The sequence below is a fragment of the Sceloporus occidentalis genome, unplaced genomic scaffold (assembly GCF_023333645.1).
Source record: "Sceloporus occidentalis isolate IW3139 unplaced genomic scaffold, rSceOcc1.0.p SCAF_127, whole genome shotgun sequence".
NCBI lineage: Eukaryota > Metazoa > Chordata > Lepidosauria > Squamata > Phrynosomatidae > Sceloporus > Sceloporus occidentalis.
Genome location: NW_028317107.1, coordinates 2,273,240 through 2,299,482, shown reverse-complemented (window position 1 = coordinate 2,299,482; position 26,243 = coordinate 2,273,240). Strand labels below are relative to the sequence as shown.

The 26,243-nt window shown below is 39.9% G+C and overlaps 1 protein-coding gene across 1 annotated transcript in view; it reads right to left on the bottom strand.

Moving 5' to 3' along the window:
• LOC149281839 (collagen alpha-1(V) chain-like) overlaps positions 1–26,243 on the bottom strand; it is an 84,416-nt gene that overhangs the window by 32,322 nt on the left and 25,851 nt on the right. Inside the window, exons 6-26 of the mRNA XM_089498984.1 lie at positions 25,575–25,788; positions 25,010–25,172; positions 13,862–13,993; positions 13,319–13,459; positions 12,653–12,904; positions 11,855–12,049; positions 11,567–11,626; positions 9,931–9,972; positions 9,375–9,437; positions 7,354–7,428; positions 5,772–5,864; positions 4,604–4,660; positions 4,459–4,512; positions 4,244–4,297; positions 3,582–3,635; positions 3,442–3,495; positions 3,290–3,343; positions 2,849–2,893; positions 2,482–2,535; positions 967–1,011; positions 456–509 (exon numbers count right to left, since the gene is read on the bottom strand). Coding sequence (XP_089355110.1) covers positions 456–509; positions 967–1,011; positions 2,482–2,535; positions 2,849–2,893; positions 3,290–3,343; positions 3,442–3,495; positions 3,582–3,635; positions 4,244–4,297; positions 4,459–4,512; positions 4,604–4,660; positions 5,772–5,864; positions 7,354–7,428; positions 9,375–9,437; positions 9,931–9,972; positions 11,567–11,626; positions 11,855–12,049; positions 12,653–12,904; positions 13,319–13,459; positions 13,862–13,993; positions 25,010–25,172; positions 25,575–25,788 — 1,955 coding nt within the window. The remainder of the gene's footprint in view (positions 1–455; positions 510–966; positions 1,012–2,481; positions 2,536–2,848; positions 2,894–3,289; positions 3,344–3,441; positions 3,496–3,581; positions 3,636–4,243; positions 4,298–4,458; positions 4,513–4,603; positions 4,661–5,771; positions 5,865–7,353; positions 7,429–9,374; positions 9,438–9,930; positions 9,973–11,566; positions 11,627–11,854; positions 12,050–12,652; positions 12,905–13,318; positions 13,460–13,861; positions 13,994–25,009; positions 25,173–25,574; positions 25,789–26,243) is intronic.

Genomic DNA, 26,243 nt, shown 5'->3' with positions numbered 1-26,243 from the left:
GTGTTTGTATGTCTTATTGCTCTGTTCCCTAGATATGGACTACAGTGGCTTGTCTATGGTCCCAACATTGAAGCTCACACAATATCTTTATCAACGTTTCAAGACATTCTATAAGGAACTTGATTAAAAATATCGATCACCCCATGCCTGATAATTGATATTCTGAAGTCCATCCTATAGGACAAAAAAGCCCAAAAAGCAAAGAGAAGTTGTGTAGAACAGTGGCCTTTATAGAAGCAATAATGAATTGGAATGTTCGTGTGACAATCTATCTTCTACTAGTTTATGTGGATTTGCTAGTTGTTCTGAAAATATAAAACATTCAATGATAGGTCAATGAGTTTTCCAAAGATGGTTGCCCACCAAAAGACCAATCTCAACAATAACACAAAAATGACTTTTTACGGTCTTACTGTTGTTATCTGCCATGAAATGAAATAAAATTCAGGTCTTACTTGAGCGCCGGGGTTTCCTTGTTGACCGGGAGGGCCGGGTTCACCTTGAGGTCCCTGAACACAAAATATGTAAAGGTTATCAAAGGAATGTGACACCAAGAACACAAAACCCCAAGTTGAATGACGCAACTTGTAACCGGAGAAGAAGAAGAAGGACAATTATGGGGCACCAGGTCACTGAATTGTATAATTATGTCATAGAATGTCTGGCATTGCATTAAGATGATCTACGCGGCCAAAAGCAATATCAACCCCACCTTGTTATTATTAAGGAATCTTAATCCAGTATCATGTTAAAGAGGCTACATTTGTCGATTGTGTTTTAATCATGTATTAACCTTTTTGGTTCTAGAATGAGGCAATGCTCCTCGTCATCTGGCACTAAAGACATCTCAGATTAAGAGCAGCACTGGCCGAGTTAGCTTTACACCTCCAAGGATGATGTTTACGTTCCATAATGTTACTCTCTGATGCAAATCTGATTTCCTTAATAGCGCTAAAAAATACTTACCACGTTCCCCTTGGGGCCAACTGGTCCATCCATTCCAGCAACACCCTGTCGGAGGAGAAGATTAATTATCCAAGAATCGAAAGCCTGTATTTCCCATTCAAGCAATCAAGACAGATAATCACAATTCCTAAAAGCCCTCTGTAAATAATCTGTCCTGCCTAAGGTAATAAAATGTAAGCTCACAATAGTAGGGTCCTCCTTTCCTTCTGTATCCATACAACTGGAGTTTGTTCATGTTATTGTAATTTTTTAGTCTCTCATCATTGTATTATCGCAACAGAAACATTGTAAGAACACTATGGAATTATTGTAATAGGGCTACAGAATTATTGTAATAGCGCTACAGAATCAATGTAATAGGGCTACGGAATTATTGTAATAGGGCTATGGAATTATTGTAATAGCGCTATGGAATTGTTGTAATAGCGCTACAGAATCAATGTAATAGGGCTACGGAATTATTGTAATAGCGCTACAAAGTTTTTGTAATAGTGCTACAGAATCATTATAATAGAGCTAGGAAAATATTGTAATAGCGCTAGGGAAATATTGTAATAGAGTTACAGAATCATTGTAATAGCGCTATGGAATTACTGTAATAGGGCTACAGAATTACTGTAATAGAGTTAAAGAATCATTGTAATAGCGGTACGGAAATATTGTAATAGAGTTACAGAATCATTGTAATAGAGCTATGGAATTACTGTAATAGGGCTACAGAAATTTTGTAATAGCGCTAGTCATATATTGTAATAGCGCTAGGGAAATATTGTAATAGCGCTACAGAATGATGCTACAGACTCATTGTAGTAGCTCTACTGAATCATTATGATAGCGCTATGAAATCTTCTGGCTCTTTATAAATAAAATAAAGCAATAATAATAATAATATGGTTCTTAGAGGTGGTCGTATTAAAGACAGGTTTGAATCATATGCCAGTGTCAGGGCCAAAAACAGTGCATGCATTTTGTGTCATTCCATAAACAAGAGTTTCTGACTCTAGCAAAATAAAGACAAAGACTTCTTTAATGGAGCGTGTTTTTGTTATAAACTCTTGTAATTCCTACAGGAGAGATGTTGGGCAGGAAACAATGTGTTTGACAGAAGAAAGATGGTTTGTGTACACCGGGGGTTACCCTGAGAGCATCATTCGGTTTGCTCCAAACAGTTTTAATAAAAGCACATCAATAATGACAGGTTTGTAATTTGCGAGCCCGCGCTGGCTGGCCGGTGAGGATTCATGGGGTAGCTTTTCAACCCAATTTTAGTTTTCTCCGGCCCAGACTCATTAAACATGGCTGGTAGTAATCCTTTGCGTAGAGAAGAAAGATGACATGGGAGACTGATTACTGCAGATATGGTCACAGCTTCCGTATGCACCAGTGACCCTGAAGCATTTCCCAACATTTCTACATGAATGTCTTTTTGGGATCCCTATACAGCTCTCTCCCATCTGCAGAATTCCAGGTCTTCAACAAAACACAACAGATAACAGATAAGGACACATGACTTACGTGAGGTCCGGGAGGGCCTGGAGGTCCCTTGGGTCCAAGTAATCCACGTGGTCCCTAAAATAAAAGTGTGTTAGACAACAGAAGGGACACAGAGGACTAATTATTTAATTAAATCTTACCCAAGTCTAAATGGTCTATTTATTAATGGCCAAAACCCAGCTCAGTTGAGTATAACTCAACTGACATCTCAATGTTTATCAAACAAAACCCAAAGAGGTTCAAATGTTTCTGCAAATACAATCATGTTGGGGATATGCCTTAGTCGGTATTGCTGAATTCTAACGCTGTACGTCATATGAAGGGACGTAGATAATATTCAATGTTCATGAGGCTCATAGAGGTAAGATCATAGCAGGTAGGTACTTACAGGCTCACCGGGCAATCCTCTTGGTCCAACTTCTCCATCATCGCCCTGACAACAAATGTAAATACAGTTCAGTAAAGTAATAGAATTATTCTCAAAAGAGCATAGAACCCACAGAGATGTCTATTGCAGACGACAGAAACCAAGTTCCTCTTTTCACTCGCCCTTCCTCATTCATGTATCTCCCTTTTTAATTTGAAGCCCATGGGCTTCTCATAACCACCCAACCAACCTTTAAATCTACTATATATAGATGTTGTTCCAGTGGTGGCCATATATGACCCTCAAGTTTCTTTCTTTAATAGCACAGTTGATTGTTCCTCTAGGCCTTTGTATGCCCATACTATGACTTGAGTTCACTAGCTATTGGTACAATGCCAACAACCTGGTCATGTATTTGTCATCAAAACAAAGAATGTCTAATGAAGACTCAATGGTACATACCCTTTCACCATCTTCTCCTGGTGGACCTGGAGGACCAGATGGGCCAGATTCTCCCTGTAAGACACAGATGATCATTAGACACATTCAAGAACATCAATAGGTTTGTGAACTACTCTATTAAAGAGGTAGTTATGTCAAGGACTTCAACCTACCCGATGTCCCTTTTCTCCAGGTAAACCAGCTAAACCATCAAATCCTCGGTCACCCTAGAAGATAAAGGCAGAAGGTGGTTACTCTCGTTTTCTTATTAGTAGGTCCTTCTGTTATCGCTGTTACTCTTGGAACTCTGTACCTTAGGTCCAGTTTGACCTGGCATACCACGAGCACCATCGCTGCCTGCACGGCCCTGGAAATATTAAACAAAAAAAGCAATTAAATGGGTAAAAATGCCACCAAAAACAACATAGCAACCTTGACTAACAGTTCTGCTTCCATAGAGATTCCAAATAGGTTAATTCCAAATGAACGTGTAATTGCATGCACTGGGCAAGCGTAATAAAGAATTAAATGCTTTTGTATTCTTAGTAGGTCAGGGTATTTAAAATGGTTGCAATGTGTCGTTATCTTCTGACCTGGTGGGTTTAATCATCATTTTGTGTTCTCAATGTTTCTCCTTAAATATATTCACACTAACAGGAGGAGCATCGATCGACATACGAGAATCAATTAGTCCTATAAGGTGAACCTGAGATCCCAAATTTGAGAACTGGGTGATATTTGATTATATATTTTAATTGGGGAAATAGATTGTAAGCTCGAAAAAGCAGGGCCGACTTATCCGACTTATGCACTGAATGTATCTTACCACTGCTGTCCTAAGGTTGGAAAACAGGACATAAACATCCCTAATATCCTATTAAACATCAAATGTAACATACAAAAGAGCTAAAGCATCCAAGCTGAGGTTCACTAGAATGGGTTTAACCAAGTGGTACAATGTAGGTAACAAATTACCCTTCGGCCTGCTTTTCCTGATGGACCTGGAGGACCTTGTGTTCCACGTGGACCCTGTGGAGAAATAGGCAGAAGTCAGTAAACTGTTTAGATATGTACAAGGCTGAATGTTGAGCGAAAAGAATGTTGGCGTATCCGGTACCGGACTAGAACCGTCAGGAAGTGTGGGTTTGAGGTTCTAGAAAGAGAATAGTATCTTCTAATGAAATAGTCACCTGTGGTCCCAAATCTCCAGCTTCTCCCTTCAATCCTGAAGGACCTGGTGGACCCTACAAACGATAAAGTCCTTTTAGCAAACAAGTCACTAATATTAAACATCATTTTGAAAAACGTAACATTGTAGCATGTTTTGGATCATACCATTGGGCCTGATCTTCCTGTAAGACCCATGGGACCAGAGGGTCCTCTCAGCGCAAGCTGGAGAAAACAAGAAATATTTGGATTAGCGCACAGATGGAAACCCCCTCAGTTCCTATAAACTGACACGATTGTTTTATAAACAAAAGCGCAATCATTTAGACAATTAACAATGTGTGTGCAGCTGGGATTCGATCTCAAGGGGCTTTAAAGTACTTTGATACTTCATTAATGTCAAATTGTACGAAAATTTGGTAGGAAACATTTGTCGTGGTGGGTACTAGTCTGAAGGAAACCAATTACCGGGGAAATTTGGTTGGAAAATTCTTAGAAAACATTTTTTCCCGTTGACGCAGGTGACACTTACAATTTCTTGTATTGAAAATTCCATTTGGAATACAGTTAATCAAACAGTTCCATTGTCAAATGTTGAGTATTCCTACCAGATTGTTAAAATAAAACAACCAAAGGAAGGCTGCGTTAGTTGGAGATTCTTCTTCTTGTTTTTTTTTTATTATACATAACTCTTCAGCTGGAACATTGAAGGTTTTAAAACCTTTCTATAGGTCACAGCCTGACCCCAAACAGTTTTAACATCAGACAAAACGCTTTGCCCCAGAATTCCTGTTCAAGTTACTTAGAGACCGACGCTACGGGAGCTCAGCAAATCCTGGCCACGTGTCCCAGGAACTTTAATGACTTCCATTTAGATGATTACTAATTACAAAGGGCTGCTAATACCAAACTAGGTATCAGTCAATAGGTTCCCTTTGTGTACTCTTCTAAGGCCAAGTCAATTGACCTCTTTATTGTGGTAGCTGGACCTTCTGCACTGTGGGAGGTCTATGTCCTTTGGAAAGCTCCCTCGGAGAAACCTACATAATCCTCAGACAATATGTCTTCCCCTGTTAAACTCTACGCGCCACCCAAACACAATATCACGTAAAGTAATGTTGCGATTAAGATCGGTGATGACTGAAATTCTTCCTCTGGAATATTCTCCATTTTCTATTGATGGAAAACCTTTTTTTACCAAAATGAAGAGTAATCGGTATTAACCTCAACTGGTTATGGTCATCAATGGACAAGGAACAGACTCATCCCAAAATGTAGGAGAGTTACATGAGTTTTCAGAGTCGAGACATCTGGAAGCATGGCACTGGGGGCTTACCCTGGCTTGTTGAAGGATCGCTTGTGCCTGCGATTCCTGAGCAGACACTTGGGGACCTTTGGAGTTTCCATCTCCACCTCCGGTGAACCGGAACTGAAAACGGGAGGAAAAAAAAGGCAAATTAGGAAAGGTTCTTACTTTATTTAGTTAATCTCTCCCGAAAATAATACTATTTTCACATCTCGGTACAAATATCGGGATGAGGGGAAAGGTGAGGATGGAGAACTTGGTTCCTTCCTCTCCTGCTCTCAATTCAGCGTCTAGTGAACCATCCAGATGAAGAAAGGCGTCAATGACCACCTTGGTCATGAATAGAACCAGGATTTTATATCTAGGATGGACAATGTGTTTTGGAAAAGTCCATGACACATAAAACATATGCGGTAGCTTCTCATTGGGGCATTATTTATATTTGTATATATATATTTTGTATAAAAAAATTAAATTTTTTATCTATTTATTTATTTTTACAAAATGTGAGCTTTTGAGGGTATCAGTAAATGTCGTTAATTTATGGTCCATTAAAGTAAATTCCCTCTCCATTCCCCTCTGTAGTCATTCACCCACAACGTTCTCCATCTTATCCTCGCTTCCATGGAGGCTTCCTCTCCGCGCAGTAAAACATCCTCATTATTATCAGAAAGAAGTACACTGATGAGACATTTTTATTCTGTCCAGTCTCGTTCTGCAGCGTTCGTGTCGTAACAAAACTGCTCTCTTTTAATATCATTTTTTAAGATTTATTCTTGTTTAAGAGGACCCATCAAGACTGCATGAACTTGCCGGGTATGGAATAATATATAGATCACTTGCATATCAGGAGGAGGACTGCAGCGAGCGGAGAATAAGGCTAATTATGGCCCATTTAAACCTGATGGGGTCAGATAAGACCAACCTGTATGCTCCTTGTGGGCCAGTAGAAGTAAAAGGGTTAAACGTGTTTATTCCTCTGCATTAGAAACTAATACATGTGAAACTGTGACTTGATCAAATGAAAATGTAAACCTTGGATGTTGCCATAGCAGCAGAAAAAAGCTTCCTCAAAAGGTTCTGTGTTTTTATGTTTTATTGGTCACACATAATATTATACAGCTGATTTATTTGACTTCCTTGATATTGACTCATTTTAGAGTTTTTGCACTCGGGGTTTAGAGAGGGGTTAAAATAATTTACAGAATCCTGTAGTTATAATTGAATTAGTTTTGCATTTTGTGTATAAATGATGACGTAATTTTCCCAAAAACAGAAGAAAGAAGCATTTTCCCCACCGCAATCTCCTATGGAAAAAACATAACCTAACCCACTAACCCAGAAACCTCATGTTCTCACAAGCTTTGGAAGAAGTTGTGGAAACTCAGCCGGAGAAGCGCGATTTGTCTTCCCATAGGGTGAAAATTTCTACTTTTTGTTGATTTCACTGATATTGGCTAAAGTTCCTACCCAGCCCCAGCTGTAACATTGGACATTATAGATTGTCAGCTCTGTGTTTGAACGTTCTTTATTCCCCTTTGGTGAACTTGGCTTTTTTGGAAAAGGACTAGTCTGCTACCTTGTATGTTACACTGGGTAAAAGCCTACTTACCGGTAACATCAACATTGTCCCTGCTGGTCCTGGCAATCCATCAGCACCTGGAAGTCCTGCTCTTCCTGGGGGTCCCTACAGAGAAAGAAGAGATTTAGCGAAATGATAAGATTCCCATTATGGTTTTCATGGCCAACACACATCAATATGAGCTCGGCTTATCCTCCGGGTCATCGGTTGGAGATACGAGTCTGGAGACTTTTGTTTAAACAATACAATCTTGTTGCATTCTATGGCAGTAAAGTGTAAAGATACAATATTTATTATTTTTTAAATAAGCAACAAAGTATCAACTTAAAAGACAAAAGATCTGACATCAAAGCTCCGCTGGGGATGTGATCGATAAAACCTAAATGAATGCAGCAGGCAGAAGATCAGAAAAATCACTACTTTGTTCTTATGAAGCTATAATCCCCCCCCCCCAAACTGGTAGTCCCCTTGAAAGCTTTAAGACCCCCATATGTGTCTCCAGTAACCAAAATACCCTATGTGATGAATTAAGTGTATTAGAAGGAATAAAGGCCAATCAAAGACACCGCTTTGATCTACATACATAGGAGGAGAAGTAATATAAAATAATATAATTTTATATATATATAGGAAAAATAACAATTAACTATGTCTGGATTTAATGTAACAATTTACTTTAATTATTCTAATTATCTAGCAACAGAATTGTGGTCCATGGAATGTCTATTTAATGGGTGCTTCAAAAGCGGGTGCTACAAAAAGTGTCTATTTCAGAAAACCAAGGCTCGTACTTTGTTGCCCATACTTGCGACTTTTAATGATTATGTTTTTTGGCATCTGAGTTTTAATATCATGGTTTCCATTTCGACTTTTTTTGACTTGACGCCGGAGGAGTAATTCTTATTCTGACCACTAGATGTCACAATGCAGTGCGGAAATATCTCGTATATCTTACTATAGAGAAGTCACATCTGGTGGTCAACTGGAAGCAGCCAAGTTGTTCCCATGGGTTACTGGACTTGGCATAACCTACTTATTTTATGCAGAGAACATATTTGTCTTATACATTCTAATAAAACAGATCTGCAACTCTCATTTTATAAATTAAAGGGTATGCCAGACAATGTTCAGCTGGGAGAATTGTTTAATAAGCAGAATACTACGACTCTTAGCGGTTCCAGCAGCAAGGAGGAGGTTAAAATCATTTCTCTTTCTAGTTTCTACCATAAACCTCCCTTCCCCCCCATGTCCAAAGTCTCCATACTTGGCTCACTCTGTCTGGGATTGGAGCTATGGATACGCCTTAAACACAATCCATAGTCCTAATAAAAGCCATATGTTCACGCCGTAGTGAATGATGTCATTCTTTTCACTTTGCACGTAGACCAACAGGAGAAACAATGTGTCTCTTTCCACGCATTCCATGAGAACTCTACATTCAGACTATACGTGTAAATTGCCCGGCCAATTAGGACAATGGCATATTAAGCAAATGAGGTCACATCCCCACCAGTTCAACCCAACCTGGCTAATACATACTAAAGGTATATTTTAAGGGGAAACACACTAAATGTGCTTCAATTAAACCCCCCTAAATCCATACTACGTCTCTAGAGCATCCAATACATACCGTCATACATAAAGTTTGATATGCACAGTTCCCTCACACAAGGTTCAGGGTCTATCGGACCTTTTTAAACTCTTGTTATACTTTCACATAGAGAGGAAATAGAAATATATGTTGGTTTTTGACATCAAGTTGTTTATGGGCTTTTTAACTCAAATAAGGTACACAGCGGAGTATGTCCTACTACACACCTCCAGGACCATATGGATAAGGCCTGGTATAATCCTCAGAAAATTGGGGCAGATGGGTCAATTACCCCAGCCCTTATTGTTGACTGCCCCCCCCCCCAGTCTTATGTGGACCAGAAAAATGATGGCATCAACTCATTGTTTAAACAGTGCCATGAAAGCACATAACTTACTCAAGCTTAAAGGTAACCTATAGATAGCAGGCTGCTGGAGTCAGAATGATGGGACTTTCTTACCCTTTCTCCGGGGTCTCCAGCTGGGCCAGGAGGTCCTGTGGTTCCTGGTGGACCGGGATATCCCTGCAGAGAAGAAAATGGTGATTAACGTGTAGTTTATGATAAGCAGAAGTGACTTATATGACTCCTACATTCAAAAGCTTAGATGAAAGAAGAAAGAGGGGATGGGAAAGAGGCATTTAAATACATAAAGGGAGGGAAGTTTATTTCAATGGAGAATAAACAAGAGGCCATAATCTAAAACTAGAGGGTCAGAGGCTAAGATGGAATGGAAGGAGGTTTTACTTTACTGAGAGGGTGGTAGATAAGTGGAACAGCCTCCCAGCAGAAGTGGTAGAGGCTAATACAGTGAGGGAATTTAAACATGCATGGGATAGGCATACGGCTCCAGACCAACGACTGATTAAGGTATAAGTTTAATACCACGAAATACCGGCAGACTAGACGGGCTGAATGGGCCCAGCAACCATACCAGATAAAGGGGCAGTGGTCCTTAAGTTGGGGGGTTTAACCCTTTTTCTCGTTGGTCAAAAAATGAGTAAACTGAGTTACTTACAGCTGGACCTTCTGGGCCTGGGGGACCTTCAATCAGCATTCCCTGGAGAAAGAGACATCGGTCAGCGGGTAAAAATTACAGTCAAATGCAACAATTCTGAAAATAAAACGACACGACGACGATCTTTTGGAGAGTTCACGTGGAGGCGCTTTCTATGCAGTCAGCTACACCAAAAATCTAAATGTGTTTAAATGATCTGCCATTAGCTTTCTCCGACAGCCGCGGGATGGCTTTTCATCCTCAGAGTGCTGTAATAAGTAACCCAATTATCTGTACTCTGTGCTCAGAGACACTTCTCCAAAATCAAATCCTTCGCATCACTCCATCCTTTAAATGAACTCTGAATTGTCCTGGTTTAATGGCGATCTTTTCCAAGAAGAAGAACGTTCTCAAATGTGAAAAAAAGAAGAAATATTGTGCTATGCCTACGAGAAGGGCTTTTAAAAACGTTCTGGACGTTCTTTGGTCAACTGTGATGGACATCTTCTTGAAGTGAATAGATACATAATGTAGTCGGCTGAAGTATTTGGATATGGAGGGTATATTGTTGCCTTTGGAGGCTTTTACGGTGCCTGTAAAATAAAGGAACTATAGGACAATTAACTGAAATCTTGAGTTATATGGGGGGGGGGGCTGATGTTTCCCCAAAGCTTCGATGGTCTTGCGGTGGAACAGAATCTAGGAAATAATAACTCGGAGGGATAATTTCGTTTGGGTTCCATTCTCTATGTGGGTGGCATGACAAACATGCTCGATGTTTAACACTCAATGATGTTTCCCACCCGTCTTGTTTGTCCTGAACACCTCCTGGCCATCAGCTGTTCCATGGGAAGAGTCCTAGAGGTTTCACTGGGAAGATACTCAAATCCTCTAGAAATCCCAGGCATCCGGAATCTTTCACTGTGTACAGATACACTGTATCAACAGGCTGAGGGGGGGGGGGGGGTGAGGCATTTGTCCTATTATTGCCAACGTGACTTAACCTGTTTATTGCCAAACGCCAAAAGCACAAAGCTTTGTACGAGGAGGAAAAACGTGACGCTAAATAACGTAATCATTTAATTAAAAGGCAAAAACAAAAAAAAATAAGTGAAAATTTTTTTCTACCCAAAAATGTTGTTATTTCAAATTAGTCCCACATTGCAAAATGGAGACACGTAAAGGAAAATAAGAATTAAAAAATAATTGTGCATTTTTTCCAGTTTTTGTAGTAAATTGCGCATGATTAAACAGGACGCTAATTCCGATATCCCGACGAAAGGTCTCATTAGAGAGTTCACGGGGAAAACATCTGGGGTTTCTGCCAATATTTATTCTGCTGTTTGGGCTCTGTTTGGACTTTTAGACATCTGGGAAGGGTCTTTGACATGTAGGCGACAGCCAAATGTTTACATTATCCCCCAACAATGGGGACTGCTAATCTGTCACACGCAATTAACCCGATAATTGCCAGCAAAACCTGCTGCTTACACAAGCAGATGGGAGCTTTCCGGTGTGAGCCTTCGAATACCGGACACAATATTTTGGTATGATATACTTTGTTTCTATTTTTAATGACAGTTATTATACATGAAAACTAATCATATATATATAATGATCCGTAAAACAAAAAGTAAAATACATGGCGAGAACTTACTGGTTCGATAATAGCCGGCTCTCCTTTCTGTCCCTTCTCTCCACGAGCGCCACCATGTATCTGTAAGAAATATTCAGATTCTTTAAAAGTGATGTCAATGCTGAATAAATAGAAAAAAACCCCAAGTTAACATATTTTTTAATTATACAGCTTTGGTTAACCGACCAAGTTATAAGTTGGCCATAACGTTCATCTTCAAATAGTTAAAAATAATATATATATATTTTTTTAGCTGTTTCTAATAAAAGAATAATGAGCGGAATAACAAAGGCGGAACGGTCTACATACTTCAATGTCTGGGTTCTGTACTGCTGGCAGGCCATCCAAGGAACCGCCATTGCCCGTTGTGATGAAGTCATCGTCGACGCCGTAGTAATCGAGTTTATCGGAATCTATGTCATAGGTCTCAATAGTCTCTTCTGTGAAGTCGCCATCAGCGTCACCTTCCTTGTGGGCTCCCCCTGAGCTGCTAACAGATGTGCCCTTGAAGAAATTTATGGAAGATACAGCACAATATTTTAGGAGATTATGTAAAAAATGGCATTTTGGGGGCAAAGTTCTAAAAAGTAGAAGAATCAGAACAAAAATGCAAAAGTTGCTACGGTGATAGATCGCGAGAAAAATGTAACTCAAGCTTTGACCAATGGCGTGCTTCTAAGCCAACGGTTATTCCATCGATCTGATTAAACTCAGTTATTGAGAACTTTTCAAAGATTCCATCCATCTCAACAAATGTAATCTGAGAGCCACTTTACTGGGCAGGAATATAGGACAGCGGGGTAGGTATGCTATTCTTGGAGACAACCTAGCATCAACATCAATGGTAGAGAACACTTAAAAGAACAAAAGTGAGAAAGATCTTTATTCTCTAAACTGAACTTGCAGGTGATTGAAGACTCGCTGACCTCACTACATGTTATGATGGATCTTCTGTCCTACAAGAAGGACTGAGAGCTGACCCTCCATAACACATAGTTCACATGGGGAGATGACACTTGTGAACACCAAAAGCTATTGTCCAAGTAGACCTTTGCACACGGACCATATAAGTTCTCCATGGTCGTAAAAGAAGAAGAAATGAATTACATTGGATGCGCTGACGGTGGCGACAGTACTATCGGGTGCCGGTCTGACTTCCTCCCTGGTGCCTGTACCGTCTGTCTCTTCTACCTCTGGATAGTTAACATCTTCATAACTTGGGGTGTAATACTCCTCTTGGATAATTTCATAGTTGTACTCATCGACGGGTGGGTTCACCGTCTGACTTTCAATGTTGGTCACCACTTCCGGGGCATCCGTAACAATAACGGCGGGCGCTTCGGTGGGTGCGGGTGTCTCCTGTTCAACAAACACAGATAACCATCAAAAAACTGAAAGGAAGAACAGGTCATTGTTTCATCCAAATGGTTTCTTGGGTCGCCATGCTCACCTACAGTCTTACGATAACATTATTCTATATTTATGGGAATTTTTTCTATCACTATACAATTTATTTGCCCTCCAAGAAGTTTATATTAAAGACACATGCAGTGTGGAAGGACTTGACCCACCTATTGTCTGTTAGACTTGACCCTTGCTCTATGGTCAACCAGCAAGACATCGACCACATACAAGAAAGTAGAAACATTGTTGCATACGCTACTCGTGAACAAAAATATATAGCATTGGTTGAACAGTAGAAAAATCCATGGAATCCTGCGGTATTTGGGCAATTATAGAATGACTAATCAGGAAGGAGCACAACTTATGTACCTCTTCAATTTCTGGCTCCGGCCTTAAAACTTCTGCATTTTCACTGGCGGGTTTGCTGGTGACGGCCTTTTCGTCTTGGTCTTCATAGTATGGATATTCATAGTAATAACCCTCTCCTTCCCCTTCTACTGCTTCTTGATACTGCAAAACAAGCACCAGCGGTCACATGACCCGTAAAACGTATCAACGCAAGGCCGAGTTTAACGTGAAATTAAATTATTAAATCTAACCAAAATTTATTGGTTTAAAATTAAGGGATTATTTACGTATTTATTGATTATATACTTATTTATATCTGTGGTTTAAAGTGGCAGAACTAGAAGGTCAATGAATTTGCTGTCCTGGTGCTACTTCGCCTATTCCTCCCCTATCCAATCAAAGGCTGCGTGGATCAGTTTACACCAAAAATGCAATAAAAACAGCAGGAGAGATATACATTAAACGGGGAGGAATAATTAAAATCTTATTAGTAAAATATGCTAAAAAGTAAAATTATCCCATATGTAATGCTAATGTCTCTGATACTGTTTGTTATATACTCACATAGTCATCTGAGTTGGGGTCCTGAGACTGAGGGGCATCTGGGATAGCGGTGTCACAGTCAGGGCTATAGTGTTCACAATAGTCAAAGGCCGCTCGTGCGTCTGATACAATGAGGAACTGCTGGATATCTCCCTAAAATAAAGGAAAAAATAATAATTTGATACAGTTGGCTGTGCTAGAGGGTTATTCTTACAATAAGCAAAAACTACAAACATAAGTATACACAGGAACAAGGAACGGATACAATTAGCAATATCATCAACGCACGAAACATAAAAAACAAGATACGGCTTAAAAACGTTTATTAAAAGCCTGGGCCAGCAGACTCCCACACTTCGGCTGCACATAAAACTGGGGGAAGCAATTTCTGATACACATACTCTTTTGAGCACTTCCTGTGGCCTTTTCTTATATAGTAGCAAAGAACAGGAAGTGAAGTGTGCACAGAATAACTGCTTCCCTCGGTCTCATGGAAACAGTTCCTGGCCTTTTAAACACTTTACGTCAGTGTTTGTACGCTTTTACATGTGTAACTCCTCTTGCATAGAGGAGATTTTAGTATTTAAGAAGAAGTGTAAATTGATTATAGGCATTTTTGTCATGTAGGCAATTTTGTGCTGTTTGTTCAGCTTTGTTGCTGCAATCACAAATAATTTTACACTGCTCTCACGGTCGGAACTTTAATTGAAATGATTCGAAGCAGAATCTACAGCGAGCCTGGACATATATAAAGTCTTCAGAGCATTAATAATATTTATTACCCTTTTCTCTCTACCCCATCATGTGCTGATGATGTAGCTGGTTTTAGAAGCACTAATCATCACATTAGCTGCCTAGGTCTTCTGACAGGGTAGATATATTCTCGCACTTCCGAGCTATAAAGAACAAGCTAATAAAAGGATTCGGCACATGCGAATTTATTCAGTGTTTATGACATATTCATCAATTACAAAGTCAGCAACATTTAAAAAACAGTTCAGACACAAGAAGACGAGGTATGGATGGAAACCGAGCGATACGGACGCTTGCTTCATGCGTTGGTGGGTAAAACCCAAGCAAACAATCTGAATGCCAGGTGTCATTTGGGTTATATCTTAAATTTTATGTGGAAAAAAAAATGCCCAGTCGTCATTAATGGCCAGCCAGGCCTGATAAAAACTAAAACACAAAACAATGAATGATAACATTTTAATTATAAAATTATTAAAATTAAATATATATATTATGATTATTTTATAATTAAAATTTTAAATATTGATAAACCTATCAAACCTAGACTTGGGGCAATGTGGTCACTGGAGTTACCCCACCAGGATAATGCCCTAGGGTCATTGCCTGATACATTTTCTCTGCAGACACTTCATAAGAACCAGAAGCTTAATGACCACAAGTTAGGAATGAAAATAATTGTGAAGGCTACTGAATGAAACATTTTCAAAAATACCAAAAAATATTTGTGAGCAAAGTAAAAAAAAAACTAATTCTCTCTTAAAATTTCACTCTCGATGTATTTGTGTTGGTTGATATCTAACAAAAAAATACATGAATCATTATTCTAAACCACAATCTTAAGATTCCGTAAACAGAATGCCTACGAAGGAATGGAGGTCCACTGGCCGCCCAGAGGAAATATTCTTTTCAGGTCAAAATACTTTTCAGGGTTGAGCGACTCAATAAACTAATATTACACAACAATTCTGTCCCAATTCTCATGGAAAGAGCCAGAATACGAAGAGGCTCAGGCTGAACGCATCGATAAATTTGTCCCGAACAACGCCAATAATATCAGCAATCTTTTAATATCCCCTGTTTAAAACGGGCACCGAAGATCCCTAAATTGAAAGAGAGGGACTCGTTTCGAGCAGCAAATTTTTGGCCGAGAGCCACAACCATCTCACAGCAGCATTTATTTGTAGACTGTAACAGAAACCCGCAATAAACCGAACGGGGTATTGTAGCGAGCTCCTTAATTCCAAGACGGGATGAAAGGCAAAGCAGAAGATAGAAGTACTAACGAGTTAAGGAGAAGGGGGTGGGCGGTTGAGTTGCTCTACCCTCCCAAAGTCTTGGAACTGTTGATTAAACAAACTCAGGCAAGAATGAGACTTCAATTAGGCAAGATGCCCACGGATGAATCAGTGTCTGAATACAAAGACTGAAAATGTTTCACTTCCCAACATGAAACAAAGCAAGAAATACATATTTTTCGAAGAAACAAAACGAAGAACTAGGGATTGGAGAAGGAGAATTTTATACAAAAATGTCTCCAATGTCCAAACCTCAAGCCATAAATGTGTCGTTCCATTGCGACATGGTCTGCTATTACAGTTAAACCCATAATCTTGTTTTAAAAGATCCCCTGGAGTGAAGGGATAGCCTTATGAGATCAATAATATGGCTCCATATAGAAAAAAAACAATAAATCTATTATTTTATTTGCTTTGGAGATATTTGGTAAGGGACTGTTTGGCTCTATGACCCATTCATACCCAACCATGAAAATATTACCAGACTCAAAAGCCATTGTCTGTTTTGACCCGTTGAAGAAGGACAAATGACTTTGGCTTCTTCCCACAACTCGATTTTGCGAATTCAGGATTTTCACGGGAAATAAAAATAAGGAAAGAGAATGGGGGGGGGGGAGGATTTAGGACTAACATCATGTTTGTCCACAAAAACGAAATTGGAAACAGATGTAGGAAGAATGTTAAAGAGGTGACCACAGAGTGTTTCTGAAGGAGAGGGATGGTAGATTAAATTTCGCTCCCGTTATGACAGTATTAGTATTTTCCACATATCTCCTCACTTTGTGCTGATCTTGGAGGAATTGATAGTTATTTTGTTCTTGGTTAATGTTATGTTTTCTATGCCGAGAACAGACAGAAGTCTGTAAAAATGGTTGGGTTTCCATTAAGTCAACTTGATGGATTTCCCAAGTGTCGGTTAGACGAGGAAACCGGGCCAAAGACAAAAAAGTTTTTTTGGGGGGGGGGTTCTATGTTACGTTCTGTACGTAAATATCAGTCCAGGTGTCTGGCAAGCGTGAAAACCTAGCTGGCTCCTATTTCAGTCTGTCCGGAGGCTGAATTTGGAAACGTGCCGTGGTGGTTGATGGGATTCCAAAGAGAATGTTGCGGAAAGATCGAAACAGATTATTCTTATGAAGAATGCCAACCTGTGAACTTTGAATGAAAGCTAACAAGAGGCAAGAAAGAATCAAAAACATAAACCCAAAGGCAGCTGAATCTTTGTGGTCTCCAGGGTCCGCTAATGGATGGATTTACTGGCACTCTATAAGTCTATTGATCCTTCAAGTCTAGAGCTACATGCTGAATGAAGTTGAAAACTGCCCTTAGTTTCTTAATAATCCAATAATCAAAAATTTCACCGGATTAAAATTTACACCAAAGACAGGCAGATGTACCAAAAGCCAACGGGCTTTAGCTCTGAACCATTTAGCTCTCTGGAATGTGACCTTTTAGCCGTAGATACAGGTCCTATTCATGACCACCTGGTGGTGGACACACCAGTGTCTATGACAGCATAGTGATGGACCTCGGTTATGCCCTTTGTAACAGCTGTTGGCCATAAATACTTAACCGTTGGGTTCTTCGCTCTTAGAAAGCTATAATAAAGACCAATAAAAACAGACAACACAATTGGTGGGCCTTCAAATGTCTCGACAGACATGGACGATATTACTAGCCGGGGGCCCCACGGACACAAGGAATTTTCTCGTGTGACACACAACCGGCTCCTGAGTTTTATTTAAAGATTTTACACGTTATTGCAACTTGAAAGGATCTCTAAGGGGAGAATTTTATTTTAAAGTTGGATTTAGAATATATATAGGCCAATAATGATGTTAATATAAAGCTTCTTATTATTCTTGTATGTACTCTTTCATTCGGAACGCCTTGTATATGTTTTTCTAGAAGATATTGAGTTCTATAAAATAAGAAAGGCTTGTTTTTTCTTGCACACATTTCTATTGTCTGGCAACAGCTTTGGGTTTTGTGCAACAAAGAAGTAAATTGCGGGCCTCCTGCCTTTTTTTCCCTTTATACAATAATTATATGTAATTTTGTCTCTTGCTTTCTTTGACTTAAGAATTTAACTGCGATTCTTAGGCCAAAATAATATGTTTTTTTTAATCATAGGAATAATTTTTCTAAACTGTTCCGTTCCGTTGGAAGGTTCGACAAGATATCATCGAGTAATTATGTAACCCTACCTTGTTCTTCATATTTATAAGAAAAAATATTTAAAATGATAATAGAAGTTCAGAAATGTATATTTTTTCGCAAAAAAATATTTCTTTTAGTCTAATTATAGCCAACTTTATCTCCTATAAAAAATAAAATCCCTTTCACCATACTTTGGCGTTATGTATACAATGTTTGGGTGCAATACCAATCACAACCATCTGTCTGCTCATGCTTATCTCTAGTGCTTAGGAGGTCCTAGAATCTACAGGCAGATCGGCCCCATTCGGCCCCCACCTAGTCTGCCCCTTTAAACTGCTGTAAAGACGCAAACCTTAATCAGTCGTTGGTCTCGTCTTAGATGCAGGAGCCGTATGTCTATCCCATGCATATTTAAATCCCCTTACTGTATTTACACCTACCACGTCTGCTGGAAGGCTGTTCCACTTACCTTCAAAAAGGTAAAGTGGTCGTTATCTCGTCATTACCCAGAATTCTAGTCTATAATGTTGATAATGGATATAGATTTTTTTTAATGGAATAGTAGAACAACTGAAAAAATACAATCCCAACTTTATACACTGACAATAGCTGCAGTGGAACCCATGAAACAATGTATCAATTCTGTCTGACACATTTGAGTTTATTACAACATCGCTCCGGCCTTGTGTGTAATTTTTTTCTCGGCCAAATTTATGACCGTCGAGACCGTTAACATCATACAATGGCAGTGATATATCTGCACCTCCATCAGAGACACTGGAAGAAGAGGGGGCTGCATTCTCTGGGCGACTGTCACATCTCCCTTTAACTAAAGGCCTTTCAGTGGTTAGCAGGACGCTATGAATAGGGACCATTGTCTCGTCTGACCTGCTAGGTCCTGAATTGGCGAGTTGGAATATGTGACAGCATCACAGATGCTTTATGTGTGTCTATCGCTATCTCTCTAATGGAAAAAACAACGAAAAATGAAAAAATTGAAAAGAGAGAGAGAACTCTTTAGTGCCGAGGGGACCTTGATGGTGAGTCATTTACAGCGGCAGTGACACTTTGTAATGTTTCCGCATTGAGTCATTCATGATGTAGATTTTTATGACATAATTCTCTGTCCCCAAACATTTTTTCCAGGCTGTTCTATAAAATATTTTAATTAAATGTACCAGGGATTTTGGTTTTATGCATGGGGTATGCCAGTCCTGGCGAGCAATGATGAAAAGGCCTTCCTTCGGCAGGAAATTTCCAACAAGCCAATAAAATTCATGAAAAAAACGAATGCAACAGGCTTTCAAGCAAAGTTTGTTCGGTGATTAAACTTAAAGTCCCATTTAGGACCCTGTTCCATACCCCCAAGGCACCCACTTGTGTAAAGTGCTCCCTGGTTATCCAGTGGGTTGGAGAATCCTTGATCCTCCTCCAGATCTCAACTAAACATACGCTTTATGGTCCTTCCATTCAACCTGAGATGAAAACTTGGGATACAACACAAGATCCCAGTGCAAGGACACTTGCGTTGTGGGTTGACCAGGAAAGTCCCTTGAGCTTCCTAACTGACTCACTGGCAAAAACATACCATGCTTGTTTGGAACAAGTTACAAAGTAGCATAATAATTCAGGTTGAAAGAAAGGGCAAAAGTCCATCAGCTTCAACCTTGGTGGACCAAGTTCAGCCTTTGTCAATCAACTTCAACCTTGGTTCATCAAGTTCAGCCTTGATACATGAAGTTCAGTCTTGAGCCATCAAGTTCAGCCTTTGTCCATTAAGTTCAGCCTTGGTCCATCAAGTTCAAACTTGGTCCATCAGGTTCAGCCTTGGTCCATCAAGTTAAGCCTTGAGTCCAATCAGTTCAACCTACATTGAAGCCCTTTTCTATTGGCTGGAAGACACATGGCCTTAGGATTTATGAATTATCGATTTATGTGCCTCAAGCACGGAAAATATAACATCTTCCCACACTAAAACTTTTTTTAAATGAAGAAGGGTTTATTATAACCTCAACTTTATTCTCTTATGTCCATATTTATTGTGCCACAGATGCTTGCTTTAACCTCCTCCATGTTTCAGCATTTCATTCTATAATTCCAACATTTTTGACTTTTTTTCTTCCCCCATCTGCCTCTTGTGCTCCTAACACTTGATAAACGCACACATGTTTTTATGTGCCACATTGTGGATCTTACAGAGCCCCTCGGAATTCTCAGCTGCAAGTCGTCCCCCCCCCCCCCACCTCCACAAATCATCATCTCCCCAACACTATTATTTATTACCCGCAATATCAAAAGTAAAAAAAAAAAAACCTGAAAGCGAGCCCATCCTTAATTAGAAGCAACACACCAATGGAAACGTGACAGGTCTGCCTCCACGTGGACAAGATCTAACAGGAACATACAAGACACAGCGATGCATCTTGGCATCGTTCCGATTTCAAAAGAACACAAATATGCGACAATGTTTATTTTATTATGGAACTATTCAGCTTGGTATTCGTCTTATAGTAATAAATATTTTCTGTGCAGTTACAACTTGTAACTGGTTAATTAATGGTTTTCTCCTGTTTAAAAGGATTGCGTGTTATTTTAGTCTGTGACTTGTCTTGGCAGCGGCGTTAACAGAGATGTCCTTATTTAGGCAGCTGATGTGGGATGAACGTTGGGAATCACCACAAATATTTCTGGGTTGCTGGTTTATGCATTTGACACAAAACAGGGTTATCCTGTTTCCAACCTGAAGGACCTCCTAACAAGTCTAATTCTTCCTTGTCATTCCATGGAACCAAACGGTCCCCTTGAATGATGGTCAATAGGGTAGCGAGAAACGGTAGGTCATTGTTTGGACTTGTTCTTCATCTGAAGGACCTTTGTGGGTCTTGAAGGCTCATGTCGCATCTTGTTCTGAGATTATGGAGAGCCACTCAAAGGTGTGACAACTCTATCATCTCTGAGATGGATACAGAATTATCCATATTCGACCCACAAATCCTCATTAAAAAATGTTAACAGAATAGGAAATTTTAAAGTAAAAAATAAAATACAATGACATGATGCAATGTATGGACAACATGGCTCACTTTGGACATTATAACCAAATAAATATAATATTAATTAATTAATTATAAATATAATAAATATATATAATTCAGAAATTCAGTGTTTCGGGAAGGGCTGTTCTAAATTTCTAAGAATTCTTCTTGGCAAAAAAACAAACCTCTCCAAACAAACCGTGATGGGCATATCGCAAAATTCCATTCGGAACATTCCAACAGGATAACTAAGCCGCTCGCAAAGTTAACATATTAGTTATTAATGAGACGCTTTACCAACATAAAGACAGTCCGGGATTCTACTGCCCTGGATACAAGTTCCCATCGGCCAAAACAAATCAAATTAAAATATTTGCACTTGTTCAGACATTTTTATGCAATGAGTCATCTTGAAGGAGGAGGGGAGGATTTTTAGAAAACCCACCAGGATGATTGCCAGACTCCAGATCTCAATGGTAGATACAAGATCCTTAAAGGTCCGCCGGACTAATTTGTTTTAATGTGTGATTAACTGGTTTATTTTGATGTAAAAAAAATAAAATTCTATGCATAAAGTTTATTACTTTTTTTTTTTACTCCGGCTTGGTCCACTTCCCACGCAGACATTAATTTTCAGAGTCTGGTCTTCTTTGCCTTTCTTTCTAGCCCCCGCAGTGGCAGTAAGCCAAGATCCGATTAGGGCTCAGAGGACCCTCTCTAGATTTTTTTTTTTTAAAAACTACAGGAAAAATGGGTTTCTATATGAATAAGTTAGCAGTTAACCCATTATTTAAGGTTTTCAAGAAGAAGAGAAAAAAAATTACATAAAATATATTATATAACTATATATATATTTATATATACCGGTATATTTATATTTATATTTATAAATATATAAAAAAATATAGAAATTTGAAAAAATATGTTTAATGAACATCAGCAGATTTTTTTTTTACCAATTAGCCAAAACGGTCAAAGTTGGCCAGGGAAGAATTTAAAAAAAAAAAAAAAATCGTGCAATATTTTTTTTAAGGAGTGCTTTTAGTGCATTTTAGTATAATATAATACTGAGTCCTGATACTTTTAGAACACACAGCATCATGTTTTGATTTCTTTTTGTGTCGATGATAATAATAAACAGCGGGTAGCGAATCTCTGAACCGCTTGCCTCCCATTGGCTGCCAACAGGGTTCTGATTTAGAATCTAAGCAGGCGATTAGCGAACGACGTGTTCTTACAGTGTATCCAGGGTTATGTCGGAGATACAAGATGTGAACGTAAAACGCACCGACTTAATCCAAACCATCTGCTGGTCGGATGCCATGAAATGGAAAGAAACGTACGATGCGTACTCCTAGCTGTAAAGTTCAGAAGACGAACGCCAAGAACATTTCTTGGGGCCCCCAAAATGCAAAGCAGGCAAACAATCAGCGTATTATATGGTTTGACATAAAAAAAGTTAAAGGTCAGCGACGCCGTGCAGTTTTAAAGGGACCGTGGCATATTTCTGGAATCGTTTCTGTGCACAGATAATTCTGTATTTTGCAGAGTTTTAAAATTAAGAAAAATATTCATTGGAATAAGGGCGTGGTTAGAGGCGTGACCAGGAGTGGGGCTTTACCGTGACTTTTTATGTGATTGTGGACTGTTGGTAGCTGTTGGTGTAACCGAGTGGGGCATTTAGAAGAAGAATAATGGGTTTTAGTTACACCGTTTCATTTATAAAGCTGTTTCCGGCTGTTTCTATACACATTATCGGGGCTTTTAGGGCCGTAGAACCCTGCGATACCCTCACACCCAGCAAACATTCTCACCTCCTAGAAAAGAGGGGGATCAGGGGAGGAAAAAGGGGCATCGGGGCAAAAAAAAAATACAGCTGTCTCAAGAACCTACATTAAACAGCTACTCTTGCCTCCCAGGAGAGGATTGTTAACGGGAACATATACATTCATATACATTCATAATCAAGTCTGAATCTGTGAGTCAGAATCCCATCTGCGCTCAGAGCTGACTGTCTATTCCGCCCCGGGCTTTTCCTCCAGGCGCTGGACCTCTGCCCGGGCTGTCACCGTACCGGGGCTGAATAAGCAAGGGGGGGTTGTGTGTTTTATCCTCTTAAAATAACAGCGCAAAACAGAACTTGTTAGTCCCAGAAGATGCGCTTCAGTCTCCCGAATAACTGATCACAGCCGGAGACAAAGTAAAACTAACAGAGCTCTGACTGATGCTGAGGGTGGTAGATAAGTGGAACAGCCTCCCAGCAGAAGTGGTAGAGGGTAATACAGTGAGGGTATTAAACATGCATGGGATAGACATACGGCTCCTGAATCTAAGACGAGACCAACGACTGATTAAGGTTTGAGTCTTTACAGCAAGAAAAACGGGCGAATAGACGGGGGCCGAATGGGGGCCGATCTTTCGGCAGATTCTACGTATCTACTCATCCATTCTGCACTCCCCCCCACCCCGCCTATACGCTTGTCCAATTCATTTTAGAAAATTGCAATGATCATCCAGTAAAGATACAACGTTCTATTTTGGGTTTGAATGGGTTAAAAACGACTGCAACGTGACGGTAATTTAACAGGCAGCACGATCTCGAAAGCTTCTCCAATAACAAGGATGTCATTTCTAACATCAACAAGAAACCTGGCTGTTTCAAACATTTTGATGAAAACCAGCAAGCCTGTTACCCCGCCGAGCGCTCAGAGCCGCTGGCAGGAATATTCTCTTTTTCCGACGTTCCGTGCCCAGTCATACATTTATTCTGTTACCTGGCTTTCCAAAACTTACTTTAACAAAAAAAAAAGGTGAGATCAAGTCTGGCAAAAGCTCCGGGGTGAATAACTCGCTCAACACAATCAATTCTACAACTTCTAAAAAGGTCGTATACAGCGGGGTCTCCCGCCGGGATACACTGTAGCTGATCTGGATTGAGAATTATTGGAGAATCTAGAATTCCAGGGTGTACGTAATCTTGGATAAAGCTTTTAATGTCAATTAAGAGATTTATAATATCATTTATAATCTGTATATTTATGCAACGGGAATGAAGAGCATCGGATGGTATTATAGCTGGGGATGGAAAGCAGATGTATAGGACAAATGCCTCGCAAAATCCAGAAACGCAAGAATAAGGTTAAGGCAGAACATCAAAAATGTACAATTCTACGTCCAGAATATTCTGTGTATTAGTTTAAAAAGGATTGTTAAAACAGAATAAGCCTTTGGTTTGATATCCGATCTCCACATGAATCAGCAGAGATAAATGTGAGTGAATATCTTTCCTTTTCAAGCATGGACCGCATGCACGTTAAGTTCTTTTCAATTCAAAGGTTGCACAAAATACAGATTGAAAACGGAAAAGGCTTTCCCTATTCACCACACTGAGCTGATGCTTTATGTCAATGCTAATGAAGTCCGTTCCTCCATAGACTTTCATTACCCAGCGAGTCCGACTGGTTGATTAGACTGAGCCATTCTATTGTTCCCCACAGGCAGTATGATAAGGAGTCGGGGTGTTTGTCTAGTAGATTGGGGCTCAGATAATAGAGCGAGAACTGCCTGAAAACGTTATATTATGGGGCAAAAACAACTCCTTTATAAAAGAAAAACATATTTTCAATCCTATACTAGTAATAAAAAATGTACGTAAACCTACACAGAGCCTCAAACAGCCCTACTTGTGTTACTTAATAGGCTACAGAGATTACGGCTCTCCGGTATGTCTTCTACCTGGAACACTTGGTACAATTCTTGGCAGTAAGGAGGAGATTTTTCTCTCCGATGGGACATGTTTCAGTAATCGGCTCGGCCAAAGTCAGCTTGTTTTAAAACTGCATAAACAAACTGGAAAATCCATCAGCCTGGCTGTGCCTGAAACGGGGCCGACTTCCTCCGCTACGGCTCATAAAAGGCAAAATTACCTCAAACACTTCCTCGTCCAATATCCTGGTCCCGAAGACGACGATGCCGTTGGTGTCTACGGTGGGATGGTCGCTTCTGGCCAAAGCCCTGGTAATTTTCTTTTTACAGTCCAGGATCAGCGTTACCTCCTTCTTCTGAACGCTGATAGCTATTCGGTGCCATCTGGGAAAAGCAAAAGAGGAATTCTCAGCATATTCCAAATATTGAAATACTCCTCTAAAGGTTCCATGCCGGTGCAATAGAAGAAGAACTTCCATTCCGGGGGGACCAAAGATGGATGGGGAGAACAAAAGGGACGGCCAGGGGGTGGAAAATTAAGAGGTGATATGAGGAAATACCCTTTGAGGGAAAGTGGGGTGGATACATGGCATGGCTTTCAAGAAGGAGTTCTAGAGGACAAAGTTTAGATTTACTAGACTAAGGGAGGGGATATCTATGGCACATATTGGTGAAAGTAACAATCTTCTATAAGATTAAATATTGGGGGGTTATCGTCAACAAAATAAACAATTATTAAGTCACAAATTAATTGGGTCACAGTTAAAAATAGTTTGGCAAACTTACTTCCCATCAGACAAATTAATGCCTCTAAACAGAGGGTAGTCCTCGGGTCCTGGCTTCCCCATGTCATCTTCATAAAGGAACAAAGGGGATCTGCCCAGCTCCACTCCAATCTGCTGTGTCCCCTGCTCGTTGTAGATGGACACCAAGAAGGACTGGCTTCCCTTTTTGGGTTTCACAGTGGCCAAAATGGAGAAATCTTCTGGAAATGGGGTATCTGTGAAGAAAAGATCCAGAAACACAGAGTAAGTGAGTAAGGCTGGAAAAGGTTCCATTCTGACCTGGATAGGCCAGCAGACCGGGTGTTGGAGCGTGTGGCGTCATGGTACATGAGCGACCGCGCATAATCAGCCGCCAGTCACACTTACGCCATCAGGCGGCCGGTGGCCTTAAAGTGATCGCCGGTCTGGCTCTGAGTCCATCTAATGCCCACTTCACTAATGTAATTGGAGAAAACGTTGCTTACACAGCGGAAATCCACCAGCTTTTGCTGGTTTTGAGCAAAAAAGCCAGAAAGTAACCAATCATGTGTTTGATGTGTTTCACGTGTTTGATGGCAGAACCCGTAATAAAAGCAAGCGCTGGCAGGAGCATCGTAAATACTTTCTAGATCAGCAAGCTGTGATTAGGCTCGGTTATGCTTACTGCTCAGTACATTGCTTTATCTATGTT